At 41.1% G+C, this 19,474-nt stretch overlaps 1 protein-coding gene across 2 annotated transcripts in view; it reads right to left on the bottom strand.

Moving 5' to 3' along the window:
• mtf1 (metal-regulatory transcription factor 1) overlaps positions 1-19,474 on the bottom strand; it is an 83,556-nt gene that overhangs the window by 51,748 nt on the left and 12,334 nt on the right. For both annotated transcript variants that reach the window (XM_059654260.1, XM_059654259.1), the window contains exon 3: positions 16,603-16,841. In XM_059654260.1, coding sequence (XP_059510243.1) covers positions 16,603-16,841 — 239 coding nt within the window. The remainder of the gene's footprint in view (positions 1-16,602; positions 16,842-19,474) is intronic.

Here is a 19,474-nt window from a genome sequence, read left to right as displayed (position 1 = left end):
AACAGAAACCAAACAAAAGTGTGCTTTTTAAATTAAAAAAAAGGAACAACTAATGAGTGACTAAATCATTAACTACAAAATTAGTAAAGATCCATCATGCCTCCCAATCTCTCTGGATGCAAACCACTGATAGATGGCCAGAAGACACCTCCATGTTCCATCAGAATCACCTCAGGTTTTCAATCAGACATTAGCTTTATTAAAAAAAAAGCCAAGATTACTAAGAGTAATCATAAACCTTTAATGTGGAAATGACATCCACTAAAATGGTCAAGTAATGTGGGTGTAAGTTCCCTTATAAGCCTCTATTTTAGTTACGTATAGGCCGAGGTTCAAGGCTCACCTGCTATCAACGAACAGGTTGATTAGACTCAAAGCAAAACAAACAAACAAACAGTCACATATACAGCAATGAAGCTTCATTTATTTTAGTTACAGCTTCTCACCCAAATAACAGAAAGTTTACTTTCAAAACTCTGGTCTCTTTAACACAAGCTAATAACGGAGACATAACGTTTAGCAGTTACATAAAATACATGCCTTCAATTTATATTTACAAAATCATCATGTTACACTGAATTACTTAAAATACAATAGCTAAAATATCAGGAGGTTTGTGTCACAAGGGGTGGTTTTTTAAAAATGAAGCTTAACCGGCTACTTGTGTTTCTCAGCACGTTTCCACTGTTTGAGTGGTGGATCCGCCACCCTAGATTGTGACAGTACGCACACCGTCCTGCTACATAGTAGGAGACAAAGATCAGTTTCTGCTACACATCACAAACTCCATTCTTTGACATCAACTCCAATGCAAGTTTACAACCTCCATGCCAAACAGTTAATTTTTTTATTCATTCGAGGGTGTCGCTGGCTAGGTTAGCATTTATTGCCCATCCCTAGGTGCTCTTGATTTGATTTGTCGTTATTTAAGATCTTTACAGTGGTGTCATCAGCAAACTCTTAAATGGAGTTACAGCCAAATTTCACCACACGCAGTCAAAAGTGTATATGGAGTATAATAAGGGGCTGAGTACACAATCTTACAGGGCATCGCTGTTAGGATTATCGTGAAGGTGGCGATGTCAGCGATACTTACTGATTGCAGACTGCGGGTCAGGAAGTCGAGGATCCAGTTAAAGAGGGGAGAGCAGAGTCCTAGGTCTTCGAGTCAGGAGATGACGTTCTTTGGAATTAGGACATTGAAGACAGAGCTAAAGTCAATAAATAGGAGTCTGATGTAGGTGTCCTCATTATCCAGGTGTTCTAGGGACACAGCATGTGCCCTGGACCTATTGTAAAGGTAGGCAAATTTTAGCAGATCAAGGCAATCTGGGAGGCTGGAGTTGACGTGTGCTATGACCAACCGTCCCAAAAGCACACCATAATGACGGACAGAGTAACTGGGCAGTAGTCATATAGGCACACTGCCTGCTTTTTCTTTGGCACTGGGATCACAGTGGATTTCTTGAAGCAGGTGAAAACCTCAGATTGAAGGGGAAGTTAAAGACATCTGAAAATACTCTCACCAGCAGGTCCACGCAAGATCTGAATGCAATGCTGGGGACTCCATCCAGGCCTATCACTTTCCATGGGTATACCCTCAAGAAGTCAAAAGTCTGCCATGGGGACTGTGGGTACAAGTACACCTGGGTATGTCAGGGCAGGTGACATGTTTTCACCGACCTTCTGTTTGAAACAAGCAAAGAATGCACTGCACAAAAACAAAGTGCTGGAAAAACTCAGCAGGTCTGGCAGCATCTGTGCAGGAAAAAACAGAGTTATGTTTTGGATCCAGTGACCCTTCCTCAGAACGGGATGCACTGCATTCCTCTCCAGTGAGCTCCTGGTTGCTGATGATTCTACTAAATTTTGCACTGTAGCCCATTGTATTGTCTAAGTCTTGGCTCAAATCGACATGTGTTTGTGGAGTTAATCTGGGACTTTTTAGTCTGGTATTGTCTCTTGGCATCCCCGATAGCTTTGTGAAGGTCATACTAGATTTCCTGTAAAGGTGAAGCTCACCCGACTTGTTTGCCTCAGATCTTGTCTTCAGTACAGAATGGATCTCCCAGTTCATCCACATTTCTAGTGGGGGCAAACACGAACTTATTTTGGCAAGCATTCCACTACACACTTACTGATGAAGTCTATGACAGTAGCGGCATACTAATTTATCTTAGCTGCTAAAATCTTCAATATGGATCAGTTTCTCGACAAGCAGTCATGTAGGGGCTCATCTGTTACCTCAGACCAGCACTGTATAATTTTCTGTACCCGATCCTCATGCTTCAGTTTCCACATGAAAGTTGGAAGAATTAGTACAGTCTTATGATCCGATTTACCTAAATGCAGATGGGGGAAATAGAGTAAGAGCTGCTTTCTTGAACCGCTGCAGGCTGCTTGCTGTAGGTTGACCAATATTCTTCGGGAAGGTAGTCCAGGATTTTGACCCAGTGACAGTGATGAAACATCAATGTATTTCCAAATCAGATAGTGAATGACTTGGAGAAGAACTTGCAGGTGGCAGCATTTCCATGTATCTGCTGCACGTCTTTCTCAATAGAAGTGGTCATGGATTTGGAAGGCCCGGTCTTAGGATTTTTGGTGAATGGCTACAAAGCACCTTATAGCTAGTGTACACTGCTGCTATAGATTGTCGGAGATGGAGAAAGTGGACTGTTGCGGATGTGGTGCCAATCAAACTTTGCACTGGATGGCGTTAAGCTTCTTGAGTGTTGTTGGAGATGTACTGATCCAGGCAAGTAGGGAGTATTCAATCACATTCCTGTTATGTACCTTGTAGATGGTGGACAGGGTTTGGGGAGTCAGGTGGTGAGTTACATTGCTTGCTCTTGTAGCCAGTGTTTATGGAGTGAATCCGGTGGAGTTTCTGGTCAAAAGTAACTCCAAGGACGTTCACAATGGGGGATTAAGTGCTGGCAATACCATTGAATGCCAGGAGGCAGTGGTTTGACGGTCTCTTATTGGAGATGGCCATTACCTGGTATTTGTGGCCGAAAATGTGACCTGATACTTGTCAGCCCAAACCTGGATACCATTCAAATGCGAGACGTGGGCAAAGACTGGCTCAGTATCAGAGCTACAAGTGGTGCAATCATCTACGAACATCCCCTTTCCTGACCTTATGATGGAGGGAAAGTCACTGATCAAGTAGCTCAAGATAGCTGGGCCTAGGACACCACCCTGAGGAACTCTTGCAGGGATGTCCTGCAGCTGAGATGACTGATCTCAAACAGCCACAACCATCTTTTTATTTGTCAGCTTTGATTCCAACCAGTGGAGAGTTTGTTCCTGATGACCGATGATTCCAGTTGAGCTTGGGGTCCTTGATGCCACACTTGAGTCAAATGCAGTCTTGCTATCAAGGGCTGTCACTGGCTTTACCTCTGGAATTTAGCATTTTTAGTTATATTTGAACTAAGGCTATAATCAGGTCAGGAGCGAGAGGTCCTAGCAGGACCCAAACTGGATGTCACTGGACAGGTTATTGCTGAGCAGGTGCTGCTTGATAGTGCTGCTGATGACATCATAAATCTCTCTGGAGGATAAGATTAGACTGATGCAGTAGTAACTGGCCACATTGCATTTACACCGCTTTTTGTGAATGGGGCATTGTGGAAAATTGGCCATATTTGTCGAGTAGTTGCCAATTTTAAACTGCTTGGCTAAGGGAGCAGCAAGTCTTCAGTACTATTGCTGAATGTCACCATTTATAGCTTTTGCAGTTGCATTTTAGATGCAGGAACCATTTAACAGGGCAGAGATGGATCATCCACTTGGCACTTCTGGCTGAAGATCACTGCAGCTGCAAATGCTACAGCCTTAACCCAACACACTAGTGCTCTTCCATCAGTGGGGAGTCTCCTCCTCTAGTGAGTTTAATAGTCAACTCCATTTACAACTTGGGTCTGATTTGCTGGTTGTGGGATCACTTAACTATCGATCATTTGCTGCTTATGCTGTTTGGCGCATAACTAGTCCAGTTTGGAAGCTTCATTAGGTTAGCACCTCATTTTAGCTATGCCTGGTAATGCTTCTGACATGCCCTCATGGACTACAATTGAACCAGGGTCAATTCCCTAGCAGGACAGTGGTTCAGAGGAAGATATGCCATCCCGCAAAGTTGCAGATTGTGCTGCAGTACAATTCTGCCGCAGTTGCTGGCACTCAGTGCCTCATGAATGCCAAGTCTTGAGTGGCTATATCTGTTTGATGTTTGTCTCATTGAGCACACAGTGTTAATGCCACACAAAACATTGAGGGTATTTTCAATTTGAATTTGGGACTGTTTCCACAAGAACTGTGTGATGGTAACTCTTAGCAATAGTGTCATGGACAGATGCAGCTGATTAGCAAGGATAATGTCAAGTATGTTTTTCCCCTCTTTTTGGCTCCCTCACCACCTGCTGCAGACCCAATCCAGCCACTGTGTCCTTTAGAAACCAACCAACTCGATGAGCAGCACTGTTGCCAAGCCACTTGTGGTGGTGGTCCCACATCCAAAGTACATTTTGAGCTCTTGCCACCCTCAGTGCTTCCTTCAAGTGTTGCTTGATGTGGAGTACTGATTCATGAGCTGAGGGAGGGCAGTAGGTACGCAGTAATCAGCAGGTTTCCTTAACAACAGCAGGAATAGTCCTGTCGACTCTTCAAAGTCCTCCTTATTAATATCCAGGGTGTAGTGCCAAAACTGGCCGAATTATCTCATAGACCAGTTAAGCAACCGCCTGACATAATCAGGGTTCCTTGCCCATATACAGGCTAGGCCGGGCAAGGACGAGAGATTTCCCTGACAGTAGCAAGCTTCTTACTTCTGGCTACAACCCAATAACACCAATAATGCCTCATTTTCCCTAAGAACACTGCTCAATTCCAACCCATTTTAAGCTTTTCTGCTAAAATCCTCGAATGTCTTTGGGGTATCCAAATGCTATTATTCCAATGTTTCCTTGCCAGTCTCTCATGGCCAACCATTCAAACTTCAGCTCAACCACTGTTCTGTTGGGACATAGTATCTCACGTGAAGTTCACTTTAACTATCACTCCGTGCTGGTTCACAGCTACACTAAATCCTCATCTGGATCTGCTATATCTCAATTTTAAAATTCTCACCCAATTGTATATCTCCAGGTTTTGCTTCTCTATCTCTATTGTTCCTTGCAAGCCGAACAGGTTTTGAAATCATGGAGAAGTACAAACTCTGGCTTTGTCTAGCCCAGGTTTAAAAGTGGTTCAGCATTTGTTCTGTTTTACTTACTGTTGTTTAGTGCAGAGTTTACAGCATTCTTTGCCCCAGACACACTCCACTTAAAAAAAAACCCTGAAATCCTTGATAAGCTCCTAGTTTTTCAATATGACTCAAGTCAAATTTTTAATCACCAAATGAAGCATCCTTGGAAATTTTCCACTTTAAAGATGCTAATATATAAAAGACAATATTCTGCAAAAGTACTTCAATTACTGGATTTTTAAAAATATTCATGTTTTCCCACAATAGCGAAGTTAATAGCAGTTTCCCAGCAGTTGTTGTTAGGACCCCTGCTCTTCCTAAATTTATATTAGTAACACTGACTTTTCTGTACAGAGCACAATTTCAAACTTTTTGGATATGAAGCTTGTAAATGTTGTGAAATGAGGAACAGTGTTGAAACTTACAATGACAGGCAAGCAGAATGGATGGCCATAGATGAAACACAGCTAAGTGTAAAACAGCTCATTTTAGCAAACAGAACAAAAACATGTGACAAGAGTAATTCTTAAGACGGTACAGGAGCAAATGGATCTGGGTACATATTTGTTAACATTGTTGAAATTTGCAGGATGTGTTTAGGCACAACTTAAAACAATATTCTGGGTATTATCAGCGAATAAAGAAGCAAGAAAGCTGGTATAAATTTGTACAAAACACTGGTTTAACCTCAACAGGGAGTATTACATGCTTTTCTGGGCAGTGCACTTTGGGAAGTATGAGAAAGCAGAGAGAAAAAGATGCACAAGTTGCACCTCAAGCCCCACCCAAACAAAAAGGCAAGAGTTTTACTGACAACCAAACAGTCTGAATTTTAAACTGGACTTCTAATTTCACCCAAATGTTTTAAGATTCAAGGTGAAGCCCTTCAGTAAATATTCACCCACCAAGTTACAGGAATTGGGTTCAGTGTTTGATCCAGAAAAATAGATCAAGCAATTTAAGTTTAAAACTCAAAATTAATCTAATTGAAAAGCATGCAATTCCATGATTATAATGAAAAGCATTAATCACAAACCTCAATAAATCCCAAGATGACAGCTGTAAACAGTATACTTCTTTTAAGTCATAACAAGTAAGGATATCTAACAAAGTAAGGTTTCCTTAATCTCAAAATGTAAGAGATTTGTTAGGTTCAGAATTAATCCAAAAGGGGATATTAATAAATCTGAAGAATCTTCAAATTATTTGAGGCTGAGATAGTTATAATTGATTGTTGGGAGTTGTATAAATAAAGGCCAAGTAGATGGTAAATTTAAACAATAATCCATATAACGTGGCGAAGGACAGTGGGAAACCAGAGGAATGGGAAGCTTACAAAAACCAGAGGGCAACAATTAAAAAAAAGGAGGGAGAAGATTAAATGAGGGCAAACCAGCCAGTAATATAAACAAAGACTGCGGGTGTACCTTTAAGTATATAAAGGGCTAAAGAGTGGCAAAAGTGGACAGAGGACCACTGAAAAATGACATTGGAGAGATAGTAATGGGGAACAATGAAATGGCTGAATAATTACTTCGCGTCAGGCTTCATGGTGGAAGACACGAGTAATCTCCCAAAAATTCAAGAGTGTCGGGGGCATAGCTGAGTATGGTGACCATCAACAAAGAAAAAGGTGCTCGTAAAATGGATTGGCCTGAAGGTGGATAAACAACCCGGACCAGATGGACTACACCCCGGAGTTCTAAAAGAAATAGCTGAAGAGATAGTGGAAGTGTTAGTGGTGATCTTTCAGGAATTGCTAGAGTCAGGGAGGGTCCCAGAGCTCTGGAAGATTGGTAAAAATGACACCCCTGTTTAAAAAGGGAGTAAGGCAAAAGACGGAAAGTTGCAGGCTGATTAGCCCAACCTCGGTCGCGGGTAAGATTTGAGTCCATTGGAAAGGATGAGATTTCTGAATATTTGGAAGTGTATAATAAAATAGCACAAAGTCAGCATGGTTTTCATCAAGGGGAGGTCAATCTAACTGGGGCAGCATGGTGGCTCAGCGGTTAGCACTGCTGCCTCACAGCGCCAGGGACCCAGGTTCGATTTCAGCCTTGGGTAATTGTGTGTGGAGTTCGCACATTTTCTGTGTCTGCGTGGGTTTCTTCCGGGTGCTCCGGTTTCTTCCCACAGTCTAAAGATGTGCAGGCTAGGTGGATCGGCCATGCTAAATTGCCCGCAGTTTTCAGGGGTATGTGGGTTGTAGGAGGATGAGTCTGGGTGGGATGCTCCAAGGGGCAGTGTGGACTTGTTGGGCCAAAGGGCCTGTTTCCACACTGTAGGGAATCTGATCTAACAGATCTGCTAAAATTCTTTGAGGAAGTAACGAGCAAGATAGACCAAGGACAGTCAATGGATGTTATCCACCTGGACTTCAAGGAGGCCTTTGATAAGGTGCCACACAGGACGTTGCTGAGTAAGATAAGGGCCCATGGTGTTAGAAGCAAGGTGCTAGCATGGATAGAAGATTAGTTGTCTGGCAGAAAGCAGAGAGTGGGGAATAAAAGGGTCTCTCTCAGGATGGCAGCCGGTAACAAGTGGTGTTCCGCAAGGGTCAGTTTTAGCGCCACAATTTTTCACTTTATACATTAATGATCTAGATGAAGGAACTGTGGGTATTCTGGCTAATTTTGCAGGCAATATAAAGATATGTGGAAAGACAGGTAGTATTGAAGAGGTTGGGAGGCTGCAGGAGAATTTGGACAGGTTAGGAGAGCAGGCAAAGAAATGGCAGATGGAGTACAACGTGGGAAAGTGAGAGGTCATGCACTTTGGTAAGAATAAAAGCTTGGACTAATTTCTAAAGGGGGAGAAAATTCAGAAGTCTGAAGTGCAAAGAGACTTGGGAGTTCTAGTTCGCGATTCTCAAGGTAAATTTTCAGGTTGAGTCAGTAGTCTGGAAGGTAATTGCAATGTTGGCATTTATTTTGCACGGACCTGAATGTAAAAGTAGGGATGTACCTACTGAGGCTTTATAAGGCTCCGCTCAGGCCACATGTGGAGTATTATATGCAGTTTTGGGCCCCATATCTCAGGAAGGATATAATGGCCCTAGAGCCAGTTCAGAGGAGATTCACGAGAATGGTCCCAGGAATGGAAAGCTTAACATATGAGGAACATCCGAGGAATCTGGGACTATATTCATTAAAGTTTAGAAGGATTTTTTTTGGGGCTGTGCATCAAACTGAAACTTCCAGAATACTGAATGGCCTGGTTGGGAAGATGCTTACATTGGTAGAAGATACTAGGACTTGAGGGCACAGCCTTAGAGTGAAGGGAAGAACTTTTAGAAGGGAGATAAGGAGAAATTTCTTTAGCCAGAGTGGTGAATTTATGGAATTCACTGCCACAGAAGGCCGTGGAGGCTAGGTCATTGAGTACACTCAAGACTAAGATAAGTAGGTTCTCGAGTGTTACAGGGAGAAAGCAGTAGAATGGAGCTGAGGAACTTATTAGCCATGATTGAATGGCAGAGCAGACTCGATGGGCCAAATGGCCTAATTTCTGCTCCTATGTCTTGTGGTCTTATATTAGTAGGCATGATTGCACGTTGGTGAAAGGATCTGTTTTAGTCATTCACAAGATGAGGATGTGACTAGGTGGGTCAACATTTATTGTTTATCACAGAAAGTTGCGAAGAGCCATTCACATCATTGAGAGTCTGCAGTCACATGTAAACAGGTAAAGGATATTCGTGAACCTAGTGGGGAATTCCACTAATTGGAATTGATTTCATGGTCATCATTAGACTTAATCCAGATTTTTTTTTCTACTGAATTCAAATTCCACCATCTGTCATGGCAGGATTCAAACCCAAGTCCCGGGACCATTACCTGGCTCTCTGGATTAACAGTCCAGCAATACCACCACTAGACCATTGCCTTCCCTTAAATTACCAAATAATAATGACTTGCTCATTTGTTATTTTGAATTTTACCTAAATATTAGTCTCAAAAAATCAGTCATATTTGATCACTTTGCTTAGTCAAGGTATACAGCCTTAAATGCATGTGTTATTCATTAAATAACTGAATGAACAGCACAAATAAAAGTTGTGGATGCAATCCCTTTGCCATTACAGAGACATGGTTACATGATGATCAAACTCAAGAATTCAATATTCAGGGAAGTGTTACTTTTGGAAAGAACAGGCAGCAAGGGAAATTTGAGGGAGTGGTTGTTAGTACATCACAGACTATGTACAACAGCAAGAAATGATCGGATGAGATAGGATCCAGATAGGTGGAGGTAAGAAATAACAAGGAGTCACTAGTGAGAGTAGTCCATAAGCCCTCTAGCTGTAACTTCTGTAGAACAGAAAATAAATCAAGAGATCATGATGACACGCAAAAAAAGACAGTACAATCATCATGAGTAACTTTAATACTCATATAAATTGGAAAAAATGAAATTGGCAAAGGTAGCTGCGAGGAAGAATGCAGAGGCTCACTGGCACACATCATTAGACTACTAACCCAGAGACCCTGGTAACGCTCTGGGAAACCAAGTTCAAATCCTTCAATGGCACATGGTGAAATGTGAATTTATTAAATGTCTGGAATTAAGAGTCGAATGATGACCATGAAACTATGGTCGACTGTCAAAAAAAATGCACATCTGGTTCATTAATGTTCAATAATAAAGGAAATTACTTTCATTACTTGGTCTGGCTTACATGCAACTCTAGATCTACAGCGATGAGGCTAACACTTAACTGCCTCTGGGTATTTAGGGATGGATTATAAATGCTGACCTGGTCAGTGATATCCACATCTTGTGAATGAATTTTAAAAAAAAACCTGTGTTGTGGATTCAACCAAAGATCAGGCTAATTTGGATCTAATAATACATAATGAGGCAAGCAACATTCTCTAAACTGCATGCTCCAAAAGTTCCACATATGGTAATCAGTGTCAGCACACTGACACACAGCACACCTAAATGTCTGGTTCCATAAGTCACTGTGTTGTGCACATGCCTTATAGAGCTGTGCAACTGGTAAGAAAATTAGAGGGCACACTGGAGGTAACTTTAATAAAATTATCCCCAAGAAGATTCCCTAGGAAACTGTGAACATAACATGGTAGAACTCAGCAGTTTGAACAGAGAAACTTCAGATACAACTGTGTTAAACTTAGATATGAGTAATTACATTGGGATGAGAGATGAATTGGGCAAAGTAGATTGTGAAAGGAGTTAGCAGAAATTATAGATGAAGAACAATAACAGACAGTTAAAATAACGACTTATATCTCAGTGAGGAAGAAGATTGCAGAAAGGGAATAAAACAGCCATGGTTAACCAAAGAAAGAAAACATCATAACAAATCAAAAGAACAAAAATACAGCAAAGATTAGTAGCAAACTAGATGGTTGGGAAAAGTCTATAAAAGCCAAATGTTAACAAAAAAAGTGTGAAAATAAACTGAGGGCAAGCTAGCAAGTAATTCTAAAAGCAAAGAACTTTTTACATACACAGACCTAAAGAATGAGACCAGGGAAATAATAATGGGAAACCAGGAAATAGTTAAGGAGTTGAACAAATGTCTTCACAGTCACCATTACTACTCCAAAAATGCTAACTAAACAAAACCAGGGAGGATGGGAAATGGATACAATAACTGTCGCTAGAGGAAAACCTAAGGAAACTAACAGGGCTAAAGGCTGTTAAAACCCCTGAACATGACTGGTTGTGTTCTAGGATTTTAAAAAGTAACCACAGAGATAGTGGGTGTACTGAGTAATCTTCCAAGAATCTTTAATCATGGGAAATTTCCCTGAGGATTGGAAAACTGCCAATGCTGACATCCTTACTCAAAAAAAACGAAAGATAACAAGTTAACTGTAAGCTAGTTAGCTTAACAGGGAGAAGCATAATGCAAGTAAAATCTGAGCATTTCAAAATACATGAGATAATCAAGCTGAGTCAACATAGCTTCTTGAAGGAGAAATCATGCCCAACAAATTTAATAGCTTTTTTTGGAGGTGGTAGCAAGCAGAAATAGATAAAGCAGGACCAGCAAATACATTTGGTTTTACAAAAGGCATTCGACATCGTACTGCACCCAAGGCTACACAGTAAGCGCCAATGACATTGGGACAACATGTATCAGCAAAATAGTGGATTTGCTAACTAACAGAAGACAGAGTTAGGATAAAGGAGGAACTTTTCAGAGGAGCAACTGGTATCTGGAGTGTCACAGGGATTAGTGCTGGAGCCACAATGATTTAATATATTGATTAGTTTCTTAGATAATACACAATGTACTAAGTTTGAGGATGACAAAAAATAGGCAAGGCAAGGACGCAACAGGGAACCTATAAGCAGATATAGGCAAAAACTTGGCAGACAGATTGTGGGAAAATGAGGTTATGCTCTTTGCCACAAAGAGGTGAACGTTTTTAAATGGAAAAAATCTGCAGGGGGATTTATTTTCCCCTGGGGGAGGTTAGAATCCAGGTTCAGTGGCTGATAAAGCTGGCAAATGATTGTTGTCTGTCATTGCAATGGGAATCAAGTAGAAGAGTAGCAAGATCCTGCTAAAACCATGCAAGGTAATAATCAGATGACACCTGGAAAACTGTAACAACTCTGAATGCATTGTCTAAGAAAAAAGTATAGTGGCATCGAAGGCAGTCCAGAGAAGGTTCACTAGGTCGATGCAAGGTATGGAAGGACTACCTTGTGAGTAGATTATGTCTGTACTCATTGGAATTGACAAGAATGACAGGAGATTTTATTGAAGCATACAAGCTCCTTGGATGATCCGACAAAGATAGATGCAGCCATCAGCCATGATTTAAATGGCGGAGTGGGCTCGACGGGCCGAATGGCCTTACTTCCACTATGTCTTATGGTCTTATGCAGAGAAACTGTTTCCCTTTGTGGGAGAGACTGGGATCAGAGGGCATAATCTCAAAAGGTCTTGAATTTAGACAAAAAGGTAACCAACTTGTGAAGTTCTTTACCACAAAGAGTTGTCATGGCTGGGTGATATGCACAGCCAAAATTCAAATCCAGGGATTTTTAAACCTCTAAGGAAATCAAGGGTTCTAGGGAAGGCAACAAAATAGAACTAAGGGTCATTAGATCAGCCATGATTTCACTGAGCAGCAATACATTCTCAAAAGGCCAAATGGCCTACTTCTGTTCCTCTACCTGATGATCTCTACAGAGACCCAGTATATTGGCACAAGCCAGAGGGTGCAACCATTACTTTGATACCACTTCTAACCGAATATTTAGTAGTTTGGGTGTTGGGAGTGGAAAAGTGCCGTTTTGTGTAAACTAACTTCAATGCACTGTGGCCTGTGACTGACTTACAATACGCCTTTCCCAGGGGAAACCTCAACCACAAACAAGCCTCTGTAACAAAATCGATACTGAGAAGCACTGATTTAATGAACCAAAATACATGCTTCCTTTGAGATTGCTTGGTCTACAATACCTCAAATAGGTAGCTACTGGAGTGAAATATAAAACACGATCGGCTCTCTCCAATCTAAAGTAAACAAAACACCCATCAAGTTACTACTTCTTTTAAAATTCACCTTAGATGAATTACATCACAAGGCCCTAAGTTCGAATCCCACACTAACTGGAACACTTCTTCCAAGCTGCTCTTCTAGTGCAGCAGAGGCAGTGTTATCTTTTGGATAAAAGTCAACTGGTTAAAGTTAATGTGAAAAACACCAAGAGTTTCAGCAATAAGTTCTTCTTCTGCACTGGCCAATTAACAAAGCATAAATAATTTAAAGCTGAGGTTTATGTACAAGTGCCTCAATAGCAGTTTTAGCATCTAGATTTCCAATTAGTGGATTCATTGTCGAATTCTTTTGTGAAAGATTTTTTAACAAGTCAGTATGCCCTTCCAGAACCATGGTCAAACCCAGTATACATCAGAGAAGAGGCAGCCACAAAGCCCTTGTCGTATTAATGGAAGATTGTTGAGACTCAGTTTTATAAACAGGGTGTTAAGATAAACATGCAAAGGCACTTGCTTGCTTTTGGTTTGGGATAATCAAGGAGTGATCGTCGTTTAGGAAACCCACAGATTGAAAGCCTTGGGGCAGAAGCAAACATACTTTCCCTTAAAAGGAGAATGGGATAGTTGAGGGAAGACACAATTATCTTGCTGTAGAAGTTGGTTCGTGAATCGCCCAAACCAGGAATGCTTCATGTGAAACCTGCAGAACATTTTTAAAAATTGCCAAGACTAAGTTTTGTTTCATGAGTATTTGTAAGACTTCACAACTCATTGGTCAGAACTGCAGGAAAGCAGTTGGGTCAAATCTCAATTTGATATTGAAGGGTAATTTCTCCAGATTTCAAACACAGTCAGGTAATGGTTTTAGAGAATAAGTCTTGTTTTACAATATATTTTCAGATCATTCCAGCTACATTTTATATTTGGATAACTGTTTTCTTGCTTTTTGTAATTAGCTTGTTTTACTTTAAGATAATGTTCAGCATTACGTGCTTACATTTCTTTGAGTGACCATCACATCAAAAAAAAATCCAATAGGCCGGATTTTAACAAGATCAGGTCTATCTGACCTCAATATCAGTTGGGATCAAATTTCATGCATCTAACTTCTTGAGGCTTTGAGGTTTGTGATTTGCCACCACTGAACACAAGTGACTGAATTATTCTGACTGGAACACAACTAATCCAACCCTAAAAAGAAATGCATTGAAATTTAAAACAGAACTTGTGAATATTTTTGTTCAATCTTGTTTAAAAACGTCATTAAACCCTGTTTGTTGCAGTGTATTATGCAACATTGTGAAAAAGGAAATGAATGCGATGCATTCACTAATGCATAATCTTCAAGGTGCTGAGGGAAACAAAGCTACAAGTTGAACAAATTCTAAGCATCCCATGCATCTGCAATAATAATTTAAGTGCCATGGCCACACCAATGCACAACCCTCCACAGAATTTAAGAGGAATCAAAAACTTATCAGCAACTATGTTCGACCTTCATTGGCGACTTGCTGCAAATCAAGAGAGAAGCCAGAGGTTTTTCTTGTATGCATTAATGTTTTGGGTTGGGTTAGCCTTCATCAGGCTGCTTGACCTGAAATGTTAACCGATTTCTCTGCATAGATGCCGCCAGACCTGCTGAGCTTTCCCAGCAACCTGTTCTTTCAGTTCTTGTTTTTTTCATTTGTTTATGGATGCGGGTATCAATGACATTTATTGTCCAACTGCTTTCATGAAAGTCATGGCCCATCTTTCAATCCACTGCAGTTTGTGTGGTATGGGGATTCCCACAGTATGTTGGGAACTGAGCTCCAGGAGTTTGACCAAGCATAATCATCGAAAGGCAATAGAGTGCCTGGTCAGGATGGTAAATGGCTTGGAGGAGAACTTGCAGGTGGTGTTACTCTCGTGCAGCTACTGCCCTCATTCTGGATGCCAGCGATTTGAAGGTGCTGTTCAAGCATCCTTGCTAAGTTGCCACAGTGCATCTTGTAGGTGGTACACACCACTGCCACTATGCATTACACTTTCTCCACTATTGGCCTGCTGTTTAAAGGTGGTGGCTGGGCTGTCAATCAAGCAAACTGGTTTGTCCCAAATATTGTCAAGGTTTTCTGGAGCTAAGCTGATCCAGCTAAGAGTTTTCCATCACACTCCTGATTTTTGCCTTGCAGATCGTGGACTGGCTACAACAGACTTAACTCAAACAGATTAAACATTGCACCACAAGAGTTATGAGTGGTCTTAATTTTCAGTGTTGCTGAATAAATTAAGAACACATGGTATATTGAAGAAAAACGAACTGTGGAGGCTGGGAATCAGAAATGAAAAGTTAACATTTCTTTTTGGAATTTCTAAGAGTTCCAAAGAAGAGTGTCATATTGGAATTGAAGCAATAATTCTCTTTCTTTGAGCACAGATGTTAACAAATTTGCTGACATTTATAAGCACTTTATTTTTATTACTGGGAATACAATAGGCCTTCTGTACCAAAAATTCTGAAAAGAAACCCAGTTTTAAACTTATTAACTTGATCTCGTCACTTCTCAAAGAATTTACAGAAGGTTGAACTCCACAGCAAGACTGACTATTGTTGTGCCTAGTCTATCAAGCTACATGCTTGGGCTGAGAGAACCTGAACCAATTCACAGGAGGTGCAAAACATGCAGCACAGATCACTTGAGAAAACTCTGGTTTAATGTTCAGGAAAAAGTGCTTCAAGAGCATCCATTCTCCTCCCTCTCCACTACAGAAGCCAAGGAGCATTCTCATGCTCATCAATTTATATGACAGCCACTTCTTATTCAAAGACAAGTCAAGGAAATAATGATGTGCAAGCATACACGAGAGCGATGAATTAAAATAATTATATCAGTCGGCAAAAAGAATCAGAGGAACTGCAGAAACGAAAAGCCCAACCTGCAGAACTGTCTCCATCCTCAAATTCTAAGATAATGGATGTACCATTTGATTCTAACTTTTGAAATTGTAAAACATATCCAATCCAATAAAAACTATTCAAGAAAGGATAACAGAAAAATAAACAGAGAAGTTAGAGATCTGAGGCGGGCTTCATATGGTTTAAATTGTGAAACTAGTATGATAAGTGTAGGGAAACATCAGAAAAAGAACTGCACAAGGTACCACGCAAAAGGACTAAATTCAAATTCAAGATCCAGACATTTGGGGTAATATATTAGCATGGAGGGGGGGCACAGCGGCGCACGAGGTGGGGGGGGGGGGTGGCTGCAATCCTTTAGACTCAATACTGAGTTCAATAATTTTAGGGTCTAAACTCTCCCATCTCCTAGCCCCCACTCCACTACCCAACACACCAGGCCTCGATATCATGTAGGTTGCCATTACACATTACCTATGGTTAGTCACTAACAGTCCCCTTTAACAGCTATTCACCCTCCTAGCCAGATCCTTATTAGCTCCTTTGTCTATCCAACTGCTGTTCGACTTCTTTGGACTTGATCCTATCATCATTTACTCCCTACCCCATCCCCCTCCCTATTTTATGCACATTAACCAAAGTTTTCCCAGCTACCATCAGTTCTGGCAAAGTGTCACTGGACCAGAAACATGAACTCGGATATCTTCTTCACAGATGCTGCCAGACCTGCTGAGCTTTTCCAGCGACTTCTGTTTTTGTTTGTGATTTACAGCATCCATGGTTCTTATATTTTTAACTGCCCAACAATAGTGCACACAGTTTTGATCTCTACTTAAAAGGAAGATATGCCTACATGGAAAGTGGTCCAGCCAAAATTCACTTTGGGAGCACTGTCCGCTAAGAAACTGTGCAACCTGGCCCTAAACCATCTGCAATTTAGGAGAATAAGAGGTAACAACTTACCGATAGAGTGTGTTAAATGCTTTTTCACAACCCTGCACATCACACTCAAACGGCTTTTCCTTGGTGTGGACTCTGACATGGATTTTCAGGCTGTAAGATGTGAGAAAGGCCTTGCCACAGCCCTGCTGATTACAAACAAACGTGTATTCACCACGATGAGTCTTCTGATGTGTCCGCAGGTTTCCTGCCGTGCTGTATGTGCGCGGACAGCCTTCAAACGTGCACTGGTATCGTTTCACCTGTTTTTATTTTTGTGGGTGGGCAAGCACACAAGGAGGAGAGGTTGCAGGAGTGGGAAAAGGGAGAATGGCAAACAGAGAGGAGACGGGCAAGGGAGGGAAGAAAACGAAGTGTTAAAATATCACTTTCCAGCTGGATTTTATTCTTTTCTTCTGGTGTTTTAACAATGCAACAACCTATCAGCTTTAGACTGAAAATGTCCAAATGCAACAACTTGATTTCCAACTTATCGTGTAGCTGAATACTGAGTAAGTATGCAAAGATTCAATATTGGGTTTTAACAGATTGGCTCCAACACACAAATTCCTGTAACTTGACGACCACAAAAGAATCTTCAAGTGATCAGTAAATGTAGCAAATTTAAACTATAAATTATTCCAGAAAATATCCACAAATATCAAGCTTTCCCCAAAAGTTGCCCCAATCCTGTGTTAGGAGCCGTTCGCTGATTCATTCCACTATTACCAATTATCCAGGAGCCAGTATGGTCACGAATTACTTCCTATCAAATTCTCATCCATATTTGAATCTGTTCATGCCCTAATATCTCTCCTTCCAATTCAAATCTTTATTAACTATACAGCTGCAGATCATTCAACCATGCTTAACTACCCTGTCCCTACTCACTTCACCCAAGAATACAGTTCATCAGCTGCATCCCTCCCCAACCCTTCAGAGCATTTAATCACTATTCCTTTGCACGCCCAGGTTCTGTACTGATATTTTCTGAAATCAATCATTTCAAATATATTACCACATACCTGTGGAACAGGTGGGACTTGAACCTAGATGCCACAGGAGCCCTTAAGTTTCCATTCTCTGAAATTCCTTTCCTAAATCCATGCACCTGCTTTCCCTCCTTTAAGATCTTGCTTAAACTCTATGGCTCACTTGAACTTTTGATCATATTGCCAAATATCCTCCTTGTCTTAGCATCCAGTTACATTTTAATGATGCCAGAGGTCTTTTGGGGCATTCTACATTAAAAAGTGCGAAATAAATGTAACATTGTCACACTCTATCCTTATTCAGAGAATCTAATCAAGCCTTGATAAAACACGATACCACAAACAGGCAAATGTAAAGTGGGAAGGCAGTATAGTGATAATATCAGAGGTACCATGTCAGCTGAAGCCACAAGGTTCCACTTTCATGACCTAAGGTATGGTGACTGTTAGATTAAACCACTACCATTAATGTCTCATTCAGATCTCACTAAAACAGCTCAAGGAATTTATATTCAATCAATAATGTGGAACATACAGCTGGTCTTTGTAACTAACTATGGAACTATAAAAGCTAGTCTCAAAAACCCATCTGGTTCATTAATGTCCTTTAGGGAAGGAAATCAGCTATTGTTACCTTATCTGGCAGATGTGCAAAGACAGACGTCAACAATGGGACTGGCTTAACTACACAGTGCAACAGTGAAGCAAGCTCCTCAGCTCGAGTAACTTGGGGTGGGCAACAAAAAAAATTACTGGCCTCATTTAGGATGCTTACACCTCAAAAGAATAAAAACAGAGAAACATGCGATAATTTAGTGAATAGTTCAATGACAGTAAAATTAGATCAGATTCCACACAGAAATCATGGCAAGGTACAGTTTCAAATTACACAAATATTCCACTGTCGCCTGAAATCGAAAGCGAGCAATTACAGGAGCCAGATGTCAGAATCAATTAGGGGTCCTGGGCATACACTTACTGACATATAAAGAACAAAGAAAATTACAGCGCAGGAACAGGCCCTTTGGCCCTCCAAGCCTGCGCCAATCAAGATCTTCTGTCTAACCCGTCATCTATTTTCTAACGTTCTGTGTCCATTTGCTCCCTGCCCATCCATGTATCTGTCCAAATATATCTTAAAAGACACTAACGTGTCTGCGTCTACCACCTCCGCTGGCAACGCGTTCCAGGCGCCCACCACCCTTTGTGTAAAGAACTTTCCACGCATATCTCCCTTAAACGTTCCTCCTCTCACTTTGAACTCATGACCCCTAGTAGTTCGGGGAAAAAACTTCTTGCTATCCACCCTGTCTATACCCCTCACGATTTTGTAGACCTCAATCAGGTACCCCCTCAATCTCCGTCCTTCTAAAGAAAATAATCCTAATCTACTCAACCTCTCTTCATAGCTAGCACCTTCCATAACAGGCAACATCCTGGTGAATCTCCTCTGCACCCTCTCCAAAGCATCCACATCCTTTTGGTAATGTGGCGACCAGAACTGTACGCCTTACTCTAAATGTGGCCGAACCAAAGTCTAATGCAACTGCAACACGACCTGCCAACTCTTGTACTCAATACCCCATCCAATGAAGGAAAGCATGCCATATGCCTTCTTGACCACCCTATTGACCTGTGTTGTCACCTTCAGGGAACAATGGACCTGAACACCAAGATCTCTGTTCATCAATTTTCCCCGAGGACTTTTCTATTTACTGTGTAGTTCGCCCTTGAATTTGATCTTTCAAAATGCATCACCTTGCATTTGCCCGGATTGAACTCCATCTGCCATTTATCTGCCCAACTCTCCAGTCTATCCATATCCTGTTGTAATTTCAGACAGTCCCCTTCATCAGCTACTCCATCAATCTTGGTGTCATCTGCGAACTTGCTGATCAGACCAC

Source organism: Stegostoma tigrinum, chromosome 24 (genome assembly GCF_030684315.1).
Source record: "Stegostoma tigrinum isolate sSteTig4 chromosome 24, sSteTig4.hap1, whole genome shotgun sequence".
NCBI classification, from domain to species: Eukaryota; Metazoa; Chordata; class Chondrichthyes; order Orectolobiformes; family Stegostomatidae; genus Stegostoma; species Stegostoma tigrinum.
The sequence above is the reverse complement of the archived record's forward strand: the minus strand, read 5'-3'. Positions and strand labels throughout refer to the sequence as shown.